The sequence below is a fragment of the Pyrgilauda ruficollis genome, unplaced genomic scaffold (assembly GCF_017590135.1).
Source record: "Pyrgilauda ruficollis isolate IOZ18807 unplaced genomic scaffold, ASM1759013v1 scaffold294, whole genome shotgun sequence".
Classification (NCBI taxonomy): Eukaryota; Metazoa; Chordata; class Aves; order Passeriformes; family Passeridae; genus Pyrgilauda; species Pyrgilauda ruficollis.
This window is the reverse complement of record NW_024524311.1, coordinates 384912-400135: the sequence shown is the minus strand read 5'-3', so window position 1 is coordinate 400135 and position 15224 is coordinate 384912. Positions and strand designations below refer to the sequence as shown.

Sequence of the window (15224 nt, the reverse complement as noted above, 5' to 3'; positions counted from 1 at the left end):
CAGGGGAAGGTGTCCCTGCCATGGCAGGGTGGCACTGGGTGGGCTGTGAGGTCCCTCCAACCCAAACCTTGTATGACTGTGAAATCCCATTTCACATCAGGCTCACATGGCAGAATATCAGAATCTGGATGAAGGTGCCTGTGATGGAAACGGGTGTTGGATTTGGGACAGCTCTCTCTGTTGGCCTCTCTGGCAGTGATCCAGCTGCTCTGATCAATAATGTGATATTGATTCCCTGCACGGGCAGTGATTTCACCCCTCCAAGTCTTTATTTCCTCTGCCTTCCCTGGCTGTGACCTCCCCACTGACCCAGGGCCCCCACACCATGTACAGCCCCTTCCCTCCTCCCCCCTACAGCCCCGGGAAATCAATTCCAAGGAAATATTTGTAGATAGCATTTTTTTTTAAATTTATTAGGCTTTATTTCAAATCCCAAAGGAGAATATGCCAACATGGGAGTACCGTCAGGACATCAGAACCCAGAATAAAATCAGCTTTCTCTGTGTTCAGGGGGAGCTCCAAACCACCCCATCTGCTCTGTGTGTGGGAAACCTGATCCTGTCAGTAAGAATATTAAAATGGTTTCATAACTATATGAAAATATTAAAAGAAAACCACAAGTGTTGAGCTGCACAAAAACCCCAATTGTTTCCAAATGTTCATAATTCCTGGGTGTCCCTCAGTGTTATTCCAGGTGAAAACACTGGTTCAAGAATAAAGGCACTTCAGAATTCCTGAGGAATGTTTCACAAGCCAAGGACATGTTTGTGTCTGGTCTTTCTACTCATGTAAAAAAATAAAACCCTGAATCTGAGGGGAATTTGTGGGAATTCACATGGGAATTCTGTGGGAAAAAGGGGCAGCAGATACTGAATCCTGCTGGCATCTGATGGACAGCAGGTTCAGGTTTGGAAACGACAGGGTGTGTCAGGGGTCTGGGCCAGATGAGATCCACCACTATCAAACCAGGAAGCAAACGGAGAAAAATCCAATAATTTTGGTGTTTGGGGAGGCCAGTTTTTCCTGGTTTGATGAGGTTTCTAGAGTGGAGCTTTCTGCTTTTGTCTGTCTCTTCCATTGCAGTTTCCCTCAGCAACACTTCCCAGCACAAGGAGGGTCCCTGTTAGGGAGCAGCCCTGATGGCTGGCAAACAGCTGGATATTCACCAGCACTTCCACATATTCCCCACCTGGAAAAAGTGGAACTTAATCCCTCTGCTGGAGACAGGAGAGGGATCTCTCTGCTGGAGACAGGCCATGTGAAAAAGGCTTGTTCACTTCCCAGCTGCCAGACTGATTGTGATTTTGTACGAAAGGGTCTCCAGTGTTGTCTCCAGTCCACCCAGGGCTGCTCAGATCCACCTGGCTGCATTGGGCTTGTCAGGAAAGCGACTGAGAGAACCAAAACGTTGGCCAAGGAAGCGATTAAAATTCGGAAGCACTTACAGGAGCCATTGCTGCACCCTCTGGGAACGACCCCGAAATTCCCATGGGTGGCTTTCCTGGGATTTGAACCTTGAGCCGTGCGAGGCAGGTGAGGGGCAGAGCCCGCGGCAGGCCCTGCCGGAGCCCAGCTCTATTTCCAGTAGATCTTGCCCGCCTCGCCCACGCGCACGGCGCCGCTGGCCACGAGCTGCAGCGCGGCGGGGAAGGCGCGGTGCTCGGCCTCCTTCACCCGCTCGGCCAGCGTGGCCTCCGTGTCCCCCAGCTTCACCGGCACGGCCTCCTGGAAGATGATGGCCCCGGCATCCACCTCCTCCTGCAATGGCAACGGCAAGGTCAAGGCTGGAGCAGGAGGGAAGGCTCGGGATGCCCCAGTGCCTCGGGGAACTGGGATTTGGGATGGGGAGAGCAGGTGGTGAGGCTGACTGTGGTATGGGAAGGGTTCAGAGGAGAGAGGGAGGGAGGCAGAACAGCAGGGAGCAACAATTCTCTTCTAGAAAAGCCCATTAGCCAGGGACAGGAGGGGCTGGGCTGGGCAGGACATTCAGTCCAGAGGGGGAATGAGCCAAGGGCTGCATGGAGCTGGGATAGGGATCAAGCAGATCTTCCCTGGAACATTGTGGGGCAGATCCCACAATGGGTTTCTTCCTCAGCAGCTGCCACACAGAAACCCCAAGCCATGGCATAGAGAAGAACGCAGTTTTCCCTTCTACTGGAAAAAAATTATTCCACCCTCTTTTTCCAAGGGAAAGCAAAAATCCTGAGACAGATTCCAGCAGCAGAGGGAGAGGGGAGCTAAAGGAGAGACTTCTGAACCCTGAGAAGTGACCAAAAGGGAACCAATAATCCTTGGCCTGAAAAAAGGTGGCTCTGAAGCTGAGAGATCTCTGCTCTTTCTTTACTTAGGGTCTGACCAGCATAAATTGTCAAGTTTTGCTCTGTTCTCACAAACATCTGATCACTCCTTAACAAGTCCTGTGCCATTTCCAGTGGGGTTTTTGTTTGTTTGTTTCTATTTCTTCTTTTTCTTGAAAGCAAGAAACAAGGCGGGTTTAGGACAAAACCCAGGAAGTTTGGGCCACGTTTAACAAAGCTTTTGGCTTAGCCAAGGCCTTACATTAACTATTCCCCCACTCCAGTGAGTGGAAGGCAGCAGTGGGATGCTTAGGGAAGAAGCTCCCTTAGGGAAAGCTTAAACTCCTGGACAAATTATCCATTTCCATTCCTTCTCCAGAGCCAGCAAACTACAGCACTGTGTGGCCACGATAAAATCCCCACCTTCTCTACATACAAAGTTCTGAACACAAGGGTGTAGGGTGCTCCCAGCAGGCTCTGAGTTGAGAATGTTCAAAGGGGAGGATTGCAGAGGGGCAGGGAGGTGCAGATGTTCAAAGGGGAGGATTGTAGAGGGGCAGGGAGGTGCAGATGTTCAAAGGGGAGGATTGTAGAGGGGCAGGGAGGTGCAGATGTTCAAAGGGGAGGATTGTAGAGGGGCAGGGAGGTGCAGATGTTCAAAGGGGAGGATTGTAGAGGGGCAGGGAGGTGCAGATGTTCAAAGGGGAGGATTGTAGAGGGGCAGGGAGGTGCAGATGTTCAAAGGGGAGGATTGTAGAGGGGCAGGGAGGTGCAGATGTTCAAAGGGGAGGATTGTAGAGGGGCAGGGAGGTGCAGATGTTCAAAGGGGAGGATTGTAGAGGGGCAGGGAGGTGCAGATGTTCAAAGGGGAGGATTGTAGAGGGGCAGGGAGGTGCAGATGTTCAAAGGGGAGGATTGTAGAGGGGCAGGGAGGTGCAGATGTTCAAAGGGGAGGATTGTAGAGGGGCAGGGAGGTGCAGATGTTCAAAGGGGAGGATTGTAGAGGGGCAGGGAGGTGCAGATGTTCAAAGGGGAGGATTGTAGAGGGGCAGGGAGGTGCAGATGTTCAAAGGGGAGGATTGTAGAGGGGCAGGGAGGTGCAGATGTTCAAAGGGGAGGATTGTAGAGGGGCAGGGAGGTGCAGATGTTCAAAGGGGAGGATTGTAGAGGGGCAGGGAGGTGCAGATGTTCAAAGGGGAGGATTGTAGAGGGGCAGGGAGGTGCAGATGTTCAAAGGGGAGGATTGTAGAGGGGCAGGGAGGTGCAGATGTTCAAAGGGGAGGATTGTAGAGGGGCAGGGAGGTGCAGATGTTCAAAGGGGAGGATTGTAGAGGGGCAGGGAGGTGCAGATGTTCAAAGGGGAGGATTGCAGAGGGGCAGGAGGGGCAGGTGTTCGAAGGGGAGGATTGCAGAGGGGCAGGGAGGTGCAGATGTTCAAAGGGAAGGATTTCAGAAAACCAGGAAGGTGCAGATGTTCAAACAGGAGGAGTGCAGAGGGGCAGGGAGGTGCAGATGTTCGAAGGGGAGGAGTGCAGAGGGGCAGGGAGGTGCAGATGTTCAAAGGGAAGGATTTCAGAAAACCAGGAAGGTGCAGATGTTCAAACAGGAGGAGTGCAGAGGGGCAGGGAGGTGCAGGTGTTCAAAGGGGAGGATTGCAGGGGGGCAGGGAGGTGCAGATGTTCAAAGGGGAGGATTGCAGGGGGGCAGGGAGGTGCAGGTGTTCAAATGGGAGGATTGCAGGGGGGCAGGGAGGTGCAGGTGTTCAAAGAGGAGGATTGCAGGGGGGCAGGAGGGGCAGGGGGTACTCACAGCCACGAAGTGCACGGTGCAGCCCGTGACCCTGACCCCGGCCTGCAGCACCAGCTTGTGCGCGTGCGCTCCCTTGAAGGACGGCAGCAGGGACGGGTGGATGTTCAGGATTTTCCCTGGGAAAGCACAGCTGAGGTTATTGACTTTTAGCACTTTTAGGCTGCTCAAAGGGCCATAACCAACAGAGGAATTAAATCATTTGTGAATAGGATTTTTCACAAGTTTTGAAGACGCCGGCAGCCAGGCAGCCCCAAGTGCTGCAGTGTCTGTGTCTGAAATAGCAGAGTGCAGTTACAATTAATGGCTGAAACCATTTCCCCAGGGATTAATAATGACTAATTGGCTAATGTAGCTGTCCCTTCCCTCAGCATCTTGTCCTTCTTTGACCACAAAATCCCTGGTGCTGGCACAGCCCTCCCCTGAGCCTCCTTTGCTCCAGGGTTTCTATTACCATTATTTTATTTAATTCTTTCTGTTATCTCCATTATATTCTTCTCTCTTCCTGGCAGCACCTTGGGGACTCCCTGCCCGTGGAGATCTGGACAAGTTACAGGAGGCAAATGTCCCAGCTGATGTCCAAGATATAAAGTGTCTCAGATACACTTTATATCCAAATAAAACTCTTTTTAAGCATCAGCATCTCCCTCCCTGCGGCTTGAGCCCAAAAGTTTTCAGGGACAGTGGGCTGGAAACCCCACCCTGCTCTTCTGCCTCCATTTCCCATCAGACTGGGATGTGGGTTCCTGGGTGCTTGGGTTTGTTTGGTTCTGTTTTCACCTGTGCTTTGTTAACATTCATAATTAACACTTTAACCTGTCCTTTGTTAACAGTCATAATTCACACTTCAGGGCTGTTAAGCAAGACAGAGTTTCATAACTCCCACTCAGTGTCCTTGTGACTGTGAGGGAAAGAAAAAGAGCAGCTTTGACCAAAGTAGCAGCAGGAATTGATTCTTCCTGGATAATTCTGGGGGGTCAGTGGCCAGGCATGGCCAGGACAGGGTCCTGCAGCTGGCCCAGCTCCCTGAGCTAAGCTCAATGTCTGAGCTCACATCTGGTGGTCCCAGCTCAGGTTTTCAAGCTCAATCAAGTTCTGGACATTTAAAAAATGAGTTTAACTCTTCTGTCTGGAAAAAGTTTCCTTTTCTCTCACACCAATCATGCAGGTAAAGCAAATCCTGCACTGTGCAGGACAACAATCAGTGCTCTGTCCCTGAATCAGAAGGCACTAAAATCCTTTATTTGCACAAGATTCTGCACAAGAGGAAGTTCTGTTCTGTCCTCTACAGAGACTGTCTGCTCCAAACACATCCCTTGGAGTGAGAGATTCTGTCTCCTCCTGACAGCTGCCCACAACACAGGCAATTCCATCTCTGGGCCCTGAGTGGAGACAAACAAAACCAATTCACCTGACTGGCTTCACCTGACAGCTTCAAAACCACAGTAAGGTCTCTCAGGAGTGCCTGCTTTGCTCTATTGGTTTTAAAGAGAGGTTTGAAAAGTAGTTCAGGTGTGAAATGTTCCTGGCACACCCAGGGGGACACAAAAGTCACCAAAGAGCAGTGAAAGCTGCATGACACAGGCTGACCAGGATGTTCTGGGCAGCTTTAGGTAACCCTAGCCCCAAAGCAGCTGCTCTTTGTGCTCCCTGGAAACACAGGAGGAGAGAAGAGTTACAGCTGGGGAGGGAGAGCAGGCCCTGAAGGTGTCACCAGCCTCTCAAAGAGCTGGAAAATGAAAAGATGAGCAGAGTGGAGGCACTGTGAACATTCTGAGCAAGCACAGCCTGGATCTGCCTGTGGAACACCCCATCCATGGACTCAGGCAGCTCCTGGAATATGGCCTGAGACTGGCCAGGGCTTGTTACCCAAAACTGCAAAATGCTGCCCAGTTTGGTGGTTTTACAAGGATCCAGAGCAGTTCCTCTGTCAGGGGAAGGAATCCTCAGTGGCTCAGTTACCTCTGCCCTGCACGTCCTCTGTGCAGAGGCACGAAGTCTTCACAGCCTTTTTAAAGATATTTTCTAAGAAATCAGACTACCAAACGTGTTTGCCCTGGCTTCCTTCAGCCTCTGCACAAGTGCACTGTCTTTCCCTCTCATCCTTTTCCTTACAAGATGGGAAGAGTCTCATCTCACAGAATCCCAGGAAGGGCGGGGTTGGAAGGGGACCTTGAAGATCACCGTGTTTAATCTGGTGCCCTCTCTTTTTTCCTGGTGACAACCTCTGAAACGCTTTGGTGCACGTGCACAGCCCCCCCAGCTGTGCTCACCTTCCCATTTCTTGACAAAAGGACCCGAGAGGATGCGCATGAAGCCGGCCAGGCAGATCAGCTCCACCGAGAACTCCTCCAGGACTTTGTCCACGGCGCTGTCGAACTCCGTGCGGCTCTGGTACCTCGTGTGCTCAACCACCTGGGGAGCCCAACACACAGGAACGTGGATGTGGTGGCAATTCCAGCAGGAAGAACAGCTCCTTAATGCCCAGCTGACAGACAGAGTGGAGCCTGTGCTCCTCCCCACAGACAGGGAGCATTGGAACAAACAATTTTGGCTTGATAAGCCCACAGCTCTCGATCCCATGGAACACCTACATGGATTTGTAGGGTGCTGCAAATGCAGGGCTTTAAGCCATCCTGAAGTCTTCCAAAGATTTCACTCACTTCAAGGCCTCTGGCAGTCATAAGCAGTTGAATCTTGGCAAAACTTGGAAAAAAGGCTGATCACAAACTCCTAAACCAGCCCCTACTCCACAATCATGGAATCCCAGAATCCCAGAATGGTTTGAGTGGGAAGGGACCTCACAGCCCACCCAGTGCCACCCTGCCATGGCAGGGACACCTTCCCCTGTCCCAGGCTGCTCCAGCCCCAGTGTCCAGCCTGGCCTTGGGCACTGCCAGGGATCCAGGGGCAGCCCCAGCTGCTCTGGGCACCCTGTGCCAGGGCCTGCCCACCCTGCCAGGGAACAATTCCTTATTCCCCAGATCCCAGCCCTGCCCTCTGGCACTGGCAGCCATTCCCTGGCTCCTGTCTCTCCAGGCCTTGTCCCCAGTCCCTCACCAGCCCCTTCAGGCCCTGGCAGGGTCCCTGGAGCTTTCCCTTCTCCAGGTGAGCACCCTGAGCTCCCCCAGCCTGAGTTGTGTGTTTTCCATCCAGGACTTATCCCCTAATTTAAGCAGGAAGGAGCCTGCATTACCTAACTTAGAGCACCCAGTCTTCAATAGAAGCACCTGTTAAAGGCCACCAGAGTCACAGGGGTGGTTTGGGAAAGCCAGGGCTGCTCAGGTGACAGGGACAGCAGGCACTGGGCACAGAGCCCAGCCCAGCCCTGGGCTGAACCAGCCTCTGCCCCTGTGCCTGTCCCACCCCTCCCTCCCCAGCTGAACCCCCAGGGCCATCTGCTCTCCCACATTGTTTTTTTCCTGATAAAAACCTTGGGGTTGGCACTGGATGGGCTTTCAGGTCCTTTCCCAGCCAAGCCAGTCTGTGATTCTCTGTCTGTTCTTCACACCACCTTTCCCTTGTGCCCTTTGTGTCCTCCCAAGGAGGAGCTGGAGCACCAGCACAGATCCCAGCACTAATAAAGGAGCAAAGCTCTGGGCCCCAATTTCCCTTGTCTGTATTCAGCAGTGAACAGTGACTGTAAAAGGTTTCTAAGTGACAACAGGATCGTTCCAGATCTGCAACACAAAGGCAAGGCACACAGATCCATGGAAGCTCAGGGAGCACTGGGAATGATTCCTGGAGAGCCTGAGGCAATACCCAGGGAGTCAGAGGAAGGCCCCACTGAGTGTGACCTCTCTAGTCCATTCAAATGAACCACCAGGTCATTTCAAAATTAAATTCACATAAAATAGGTTGGTACTTCAGTGTCAACGTCCTACAGTCAAACAACTACAAAGTTTAAGCTGTAACTGAAAGTTTTATGCTGGTTTAATGTAACAACTGTCCCCAAAGCATCAGGATTGCTGGCAGAGAAGGAGAAAAGGAAGGATTTTGCTGTCAGGTACTTGGCCCCTAGCCACAAGTTCACAACAGACCAAAAAAGAAAAGCCAAGGCTCCCTATCAGCCCATGAGCTACCCCATGAAACTCATTAGCACCTCCCAGCCAATGGTGGCTAATTACAAACAGGAAATGCTCACCCTTGTAGGAATCCCAGCTCTCTCAGCTTTCCTCAGCCCCTCCACACCAGGTTTGTTGGAGATAACCAGAACTATCTGTGCATAGCTGGTGTCTTTCTTCGTGCTGTTGATGAGGGCTTCCAGGTTTGTGCCTGGGGGAGAGAAAATAACTCAGGGGTACTGAGAATAAATAGAGGGAACAGCTGGAAGAGGCTTTAAATAAGCAACACTGTGGGGGAGACCAAACCAAACAGCTCTGATGAAACATTAATCCTTTTTTAATTGATTTGCTGGGAGCTGATTCAGACAGCTGAAGGCCTTTCCTGGCAGCTGCACTTGGAAACTGTAATTTATAGTGCTGGATTGGTGGCCTTGGTGATTGGGAATACTGGAAATAGAATAGTTGGAGTGCCTACATGGCAAGAAGAAATTCTGATCTATCTGTGAAATGATGCTGCTGTTCCTACAGGGCACCAGAGTGGGAGCCTGAATCAGGACATGTGCAGAGGTTTGGGGATAAACTGAACACAGGTGCCATTCAGTTTGCAGCAGAGGTTAACAGAGGTTTGTGACTGACATCAATCCAAGCACAACATCTCTCCTGCCTGCTAGAAGCCTACCAGAGTGCCCATGGAGAACTGCAGGGATTTTAAATCCAAGTTGCCTTCTCCACAGTCTGGATTCCAGTGCAGCAAAGAGCAGAACTCACCTGTTCCAGAGATGAGGACAGCAACCTTCATTTTGCCTGGCTGGATCTTGCCCTGGATATGGCTCTGCACACACAGGGACCTGTTTGCTTGCAGGGCCCGATGGAGATTGAGGACTTTAACGTTGTCAGAGCCTGAGCAGGTTCAAGGAAAAACCCAAAAACCAGCAAAACAAAGTATCAGTAAAGGGAGAAACAGAGAGAGGAGAAAAGCAGCCCTGGAAGAGAGTAATGAACTGTCAATTCAACACCCCCACAAAAAAAGTCAGGGAGGTGTCAGTGAAGAGGTTTTCACCTCATGAAGGCTCACAAACAAGGGAATTCCCCTCTGCTTATTCTTTCTGCTTATTTTTCCCCCCAAGGGAAGTGAAGCTGCAGTAACCTCTTGGTAGGGACACCACTTTGCCGATGAGCCAGGCGGTCTCGTGTCCCTGGATGTCCCTGAGGACCTGCTGGGCCATCTCCTTCTGGACCACCAGCACTGCTCCAACCCCACAGTTGAAGGTCCGAGCCATCTCCTCCTCAGAGAGGTTCCCTTCCTTGTGGAGCCAGCAAAAGATTTCAGGGATCTTCCAGGTGAGAGCATCTGAAGAGAAATGAAAATACAGGTCAAAAGTGGAAATTGCTACCAATGGACAACAATTATTGGGGTATTAAGAGGCAAAACCTGTCACAAAAATCCCCCACTTGCCCCAGTTCCAACCAGGTGAGGATGATTTACAGCAGCACAAAAATGCTTCTGGACAAGGCACTGGAAAGAAATTCCAAGGACAGGAAATTTCTTTCTTCTCATGTTCTATTTTAAAATGGTTCTACCCCAATTTCTACAGCTCTCCAGGGGAGCACCCCCAGCTCTGCCAGCCTGGCTCCAGAGCAGATGTGCATATACACATAAATATTTATCAGTGGACAAGTTGAAAATTATTTATGTGCAGAATTCAGAACTCACTAGTAATTCCTTACTTTATTGTACAACCCCGTGAGCTCTCACAACCTGTGCCAGCCATTTCCCTTTCCAAGCCTCACCTTCCCAGCAGTGAAACCCCTTTCCAGCACACCTGAGAGGAGAATGCTGAGGATTAATGAAGCCAAACAGCAGGAGCTGTCCCTGAGCTCACAACAACCTCTGAATGCTAATTGAAAACTTCATGAGTATCATTTAATTAGCAATAATTTCGTAGGGAATTGCAAATGGTGACAGCTGACTTGGGATTGCTGGTAAGGTTGTTTTCTTTCTGCAAGTCTAAGAAATCCAATCCCTAACACCACCAGGGCAGGGAATTCTATGGGGAGCAGCCTGTCCACCACAAAAAGTTTTGACTGGCTCTGGTTCAGGTACAAGGAAACACTCAAACATTTCTAGACAGACAAGTCCAGCTCCTACAGCACAAATCAGCTGGTGTGGCCCCAGGCTTCCACAGCCAGCCACATTAACGTGAGGATTTTTCCACAGCTTTCCTTCTCTCTCACCTAAAACGACACCAAAGGACTCTGGGAGAACTCTGGGGATGTTTTCCAGCAGGCCCCCTCCAGTGATGTGGGCGTAGGCTTTGACGTGGCCCGAGCGCAGCACAGGCAGCAGGGTCTTGCTGTAGAGTTTGGTTGGGGTTAACAGGAGCTCTCCTGCCCAGGGAGAGGGAAAAATCATGGAGAGAAATGGGAATCAATATAAAATGGGAGAAATATCAAAATAGCAATTTTAAGCATTGTACTAGAGAGAAACACAAAGTTCTACCTTTTTTTTCTTTTTTTAGCCCACAATTAATTATTTATCCCCCTCCCTTTGTTTCTTCCCTGCACATGTGACTCACAGGAAAAGAAGAAGATGAAAACACACTAAAGATGGAATGATTTTTTTCTTTTGGTGCCTGAGAAAAGTTTCAAAGGCCCAGATAAAATAACTGTGCCAGCTGTTGGGAAGCTCAGGAGGAAGCAGTACCCAGTGTCTGATCCCCGGAGACACCGACGCGGGAGGAGAAATCCAGGGAGGACTTCTCCACGATCTTCCTGACGAGGCTGAAGCCGTTGCTGTGGACCCCAGAAGATGCCACCCCAATGACCACGTCCCCTTCAGTGATCCTGTCCAGCTGGGGCAGCATCTGCCCTCGCTCCACGGCCCCCACGGCGAAGCCGGCCAGGTCGTACTCGCCGGGGGGATACATCCCCGGCATCTCGGCTGTTTCTCCTCCTGAGGACCAAAAACACAGCAAAGAGGTGCTGAAAAAGCCTGGGTTTAATCATGGAATCACAGAATGGTTTCATTTGGAAGGGATTTCAAAGCTCATCTCATTCCTGGTTTGGTCTGGAAGGGATTTTAAAGCTCATCTCATTCCACCCTGGCAGGGACACTTTCCACTGTGCCAGGCTGCTCCAGCCCCAGTGTCCAGCCTGGCCTTGGGCACTGCCAGGGATCCAGGGGCAGCCCCAGCTGCTCTGGGTAAAATCCTGCCTTCTTCTCTCCTCTTCCCACTTTTCACTCCCTACCCTGTGCTCCAGCTTCACCTGGAGGTTTCAGCTGTATTTAATAAGGGCTGGATCGAATGGAGGATGGAAAAGCCAAGAGACAAAATGGGGAGCAGTGCTTGGCCACCCAACACTTAAATCCACAGTTAGTTGTGCAAAACCAGGCAAGAGATGAGCCCTCACCCCCTCACTATCAGTGGGGTGATGAGTTAAATTTGTTGAGCTGAAGGTTCAGCTCTTGCAGAAGGGCCCGTGGAGTTTGAAAGTCTTGAACTGCAAATAAAAATCTTGACATTTTGGTGGTTTCATCACAAGGTCTCACCTAACACAGACCTTGCTGCAGCATGAATGGGGTGATTATATTTGATAAATGCAGAGAACACCTTAAAACAAACATAAAGCTGTTCATGCAGGAAAAAAGTGAACCAGGGCATAAAGAGCTTCTTGTTCAAAGCTTATAAACAGACCCAAAATGACACCCACTGAGAAAGGACTTGTGTTCCTAACTTCCCTAAAAAATTGGAAGAAAGGACAGAACCTTTTCTCAACATCTACCCTAAATCTGTACCTAAACCTAATCTACATTTAACCTAAATTTTTAAAGTACTGTCTCCTTCCACTGTGATTCAGATCAAGTTCCCTGAAAGCAAAGACACGGAACACTTTGCTTTTTTACACTTTTTTTTCCCAGATTCTTCCACAGAGTAGGAAACCAATTACATTAAACCAACTAAAAGACCTTGCAGAAGACTTTTCAGGTCTCCCTGAGAAGTGTTCCTACCCAAAAGAGCACATCCAGCTTTCTTGCAGGCATCAGCAATTCCTGCAATGACGCCCTGAGCCACTTCCACGTCGAGTTTGCCGCAGGCAAAATAGTCCAGGAAGAAGAGGGGCTCAGCCCCCTGGGCCAGGATGTCATTGACACACATGGCCACCAGGTCCTGCCCGATGGTGTCGTGTTTCTGGCACTCCTGAGCAATCTGCAAGACACAGGAGAAGCCTGGGATCAGCTCTGGGCCCCTGGAGCACGAGGCAGGGTCTGCAAGGGACTGAAATCAGGAGCAGAGTCTGCGAGCAATGGACCAAAATCCCTCCAGGTGTTCTCTGAGGAGCAGCTTTGTTTATTATCCTCCCCTAACTCTCTTCAGGAATTATTCCTGTCTCCAATGGCAAATCCAAAAGGCACTGAGAAGGAAACTGTGCTGCAAAAGGGTTTCCTTGCAGCCCAAGCACAAGAGCAAACCTGGGATTAAATGTTTTTGCCCATCAATGAATCTTTTTTTCTGGGTGGAGATGCTGCCTTTGTGAAACAAGATCCCTGATTATATTCTTAATATTTAAAACCCAGTTATTTTAGGCATCTTATCAACTTCTGATATTTACTGATGATATTATCATATCAACTTCTGACAGTTGATATTATCATATCAGCTTCTGGCTATTTACAGGTATTTAATTCCTTTGCCTGAAGAAGGGTAAGTTCAGTTTCCATCCCCTTTTTAGAAAGACCAATAGGTATTGTTACAAGACAACTGCTGTTTTCTGATAGAACCTTTTTCCTTCTGTGCTGTTCTTCCTTCTTTGGCATGGATTTCCACCTTACCTTGAGTTTGGTGCCGACGCCGTCAGTTCCAGACACCAGGATGGGATCTCTGTAACCAGCTGCTTTCAGGTCAAAGAGCCCAGCAAACCCTCCAAGCTCTGCATTGCAGCCTGCCAGCAGGAAACAGGAGAAACAGCCCAGCTTTACTCCCAGGGGCTTCTCCAGCACCTCCACCACAAATTCTCTCTGAGGTTTGGCAACACGACTTTGCTTTGTCACCAGGAAACTTTTCTCTGCCATTTAGAACCTTTTCACTGAGGAGCTCCTAATCTGCTTAGGTTGGCTTTGTCTTTTTAATTTATCATTAGCCTAAGCCTAAAAATCCCCAACTTTGGGACTGAGCAGTTGATAATTCCTGTAACTGAGAGATTTCCCCCTTGCACTAAGTATTTCTCTGAAACACAGGAGGAATTGTGGTAAGATTGTTGTACTGGTGTGAGAATATATATATTTTTCCCTCTGTGTATACCTGACTTCATTAGAAGGTTCTCAGTTAATTTGAAATAAAAGGGCAATTTCATAAATGAATATTTTAAATCTGTCTGAAGAATTACAAGGATTTGCTAGAGCAAGATATGCCTGAACCCCAAAACCAAGGATGAATCAATGCTGATTCAACCAAGCAAAAGAGGTGGGTTCCACATCTATCTCAGGAATCCTACATCTCATACCCTTTCTAAACATTCATCCCCCCAAATGATGGAGTTCACTGTGCAAGAAATAATAATCCATGGAATCAAACTCAGTACTTAATGGTGAAATTTTTGCTGGCATTTATCCTTACACAGTGCTGAACTGTGCTCTCTAACACTCCTGGCATTCAGGAGGTGGAGTTCAGAGCCATTTGGGGATTAAAAGCTGTGCATTTGGAATAAAATCAGAGACATTTGCTTACCACAGGTTTTCTTGTATCATCTAGAAACAGGCAGGACACAGAAAAATGAGCTTTTTATCAAGATCAGCTGGTAAACCTCACTGCCAAGAAGTGACCAAAGCAGGAGCAGAAGGTTCTTGTCTTACCTGACCTTGATGTGGCTGCAGCAAAGGGTTTGATCTTCTGCACCAAAGTGTTCCCTGCCTCAATGTCCACCCCACTGTTCTTGTAAGTCAGGCCTCTGGAAAAGTGGGGAGAAAAATGGGATGTCAGCTGATTACTGAATGTATTTTCAAATAATATTTACTTCTTTATATCCCTGTGTGGATGAACTGTGCAGAATCCCATCCTGCTGTCTGAGGAGGCACTGCCAGGAGCAGCATGTGGATAATTCCAGAGTTTTGAAGATGGTATCAGAGCATTGGGATCACACAGTCAAATCCCAAAATAAGCCCAACAACCAAACCCCTGACAACTTGTATCATCTAGAAACAGGCAGGACACAGAAAAATGAGCTTTTTATCAAGATCAACTGGTAAACCTCACTGCCAAGAAGTGACCAAAGCAGGAGCAGAAGGTTCTTGTCTTACCTGACCTTGATGTGGCTGCAGCAAAGGGTTTGATCTTCTGCACCAAAGTGTTCCCTGCCTCAATGTCCACCCCACTGTTCTTGTAAGTCAGGCCTCTGGAAAAGTGGGGAGAAAAATGGGATGTCAGCTGATTACTGAATGTATTTTCCAATAATATTTACTTCTTTATATCCCTGTGTGGATGAACTGTGCAGAATCCCATCCTGCTGTCTGAGGAGGCACTACCAGGAGCAGCATGTGGATAATTCCAGAGTTTTGAAGATGGTATCAGAGCGTTGGGATCACACAGTCAAGTCTCAAAATAAACCCAACAACCAAAAAGGTAAAACAGGCAGCAGAGACCTGATTTTGCAGGGTTTGGATCCACACAGCCCATGGAGTCCCAGCTGTGACTGATCCCCACCTTGTCCCCAGCCCAGAGCTCTGAGTGCCACCTCCAGGCCTTGAGGTGTCAGTGGGAAAGCTCCACCACCTTGTCCCCAGCCCAGAAACCAACCCAACCCAAACCCAAACCAAACCAAGCACAAAAATGCACAGCAGGGTCAGAGCAGGGCTAAGCTCGAGTCACTTTTCCACCCCCAAGTCTCAGGTGAATCAAGGAGGAAGGATCAACCCAAGATCCTTCCAGGGTTTTACAGCTGCAGCTTTAAGCTGCAGCCTCTCCTTGTCACTGCAATGATCCCACCTCAGAAGCAGCCATGCCTCTTTCTTACTTCAATGGGCTTTCTATTAAAGAATATACAATATATTTCCTTCAAAAGA

General features: G+C 49.3%; 1 protein-coding gene across 1 annotated transcript in view; it reads right to left on the bottom strand.

The window, feature by feature from the left end:
* Window positions 1-407: 407 nt before the first annotated feature.
* GART (phosphoribosylglycinamide formyltransferase, phosphoribosylglycinamide synthetase, phosphoribosylaminoimidazole synthetase) overlaps window positions 408-15224 on the bottom strand; it is a 34352-nt gene continuing 19535 nt past the window's right edge. The window contains exons 14-24 of the mRNA XM_041472613.1: window positions 14463-14557; window positions 12999-13108; window positions 12177-12375; window positions 10872-11120; window positions 10403-10555; window positions 9315-9518; window positions 8936-9067; window positions 8248-8378; window positions 6377-6518; window positions 4107-4222; window positions 408-1758 (exon numbers count right to left, since the gene is read on the bottom strand). Coding sequence (XP_041328547.1) covers window positions 1576-1758; window positions 4107-4222; window positions 6377-6518; window positions 8248-8378; window positions 8936-9067; window positions 9315-9518; window positions 10403-10555; window positions 10872-11120; window positions 12177-12375; window positions 12999-13108; window positions 14463-14557 — 1714 coding nt within the window. The 3' untranslated portion in view covers window positions 408-1575. The remainder of the gene's footprint in view (window positions 1759-4106; window positions 4223-6376; window positions 6519-8247; window positions 8379-8935; window positions 9068-9314; window positions 9519-10402; window positions 10556-10871; window positions 11121-12176; window positions 12376-12998; window positions 13109-14462; window positions 14558-15224) is intronic.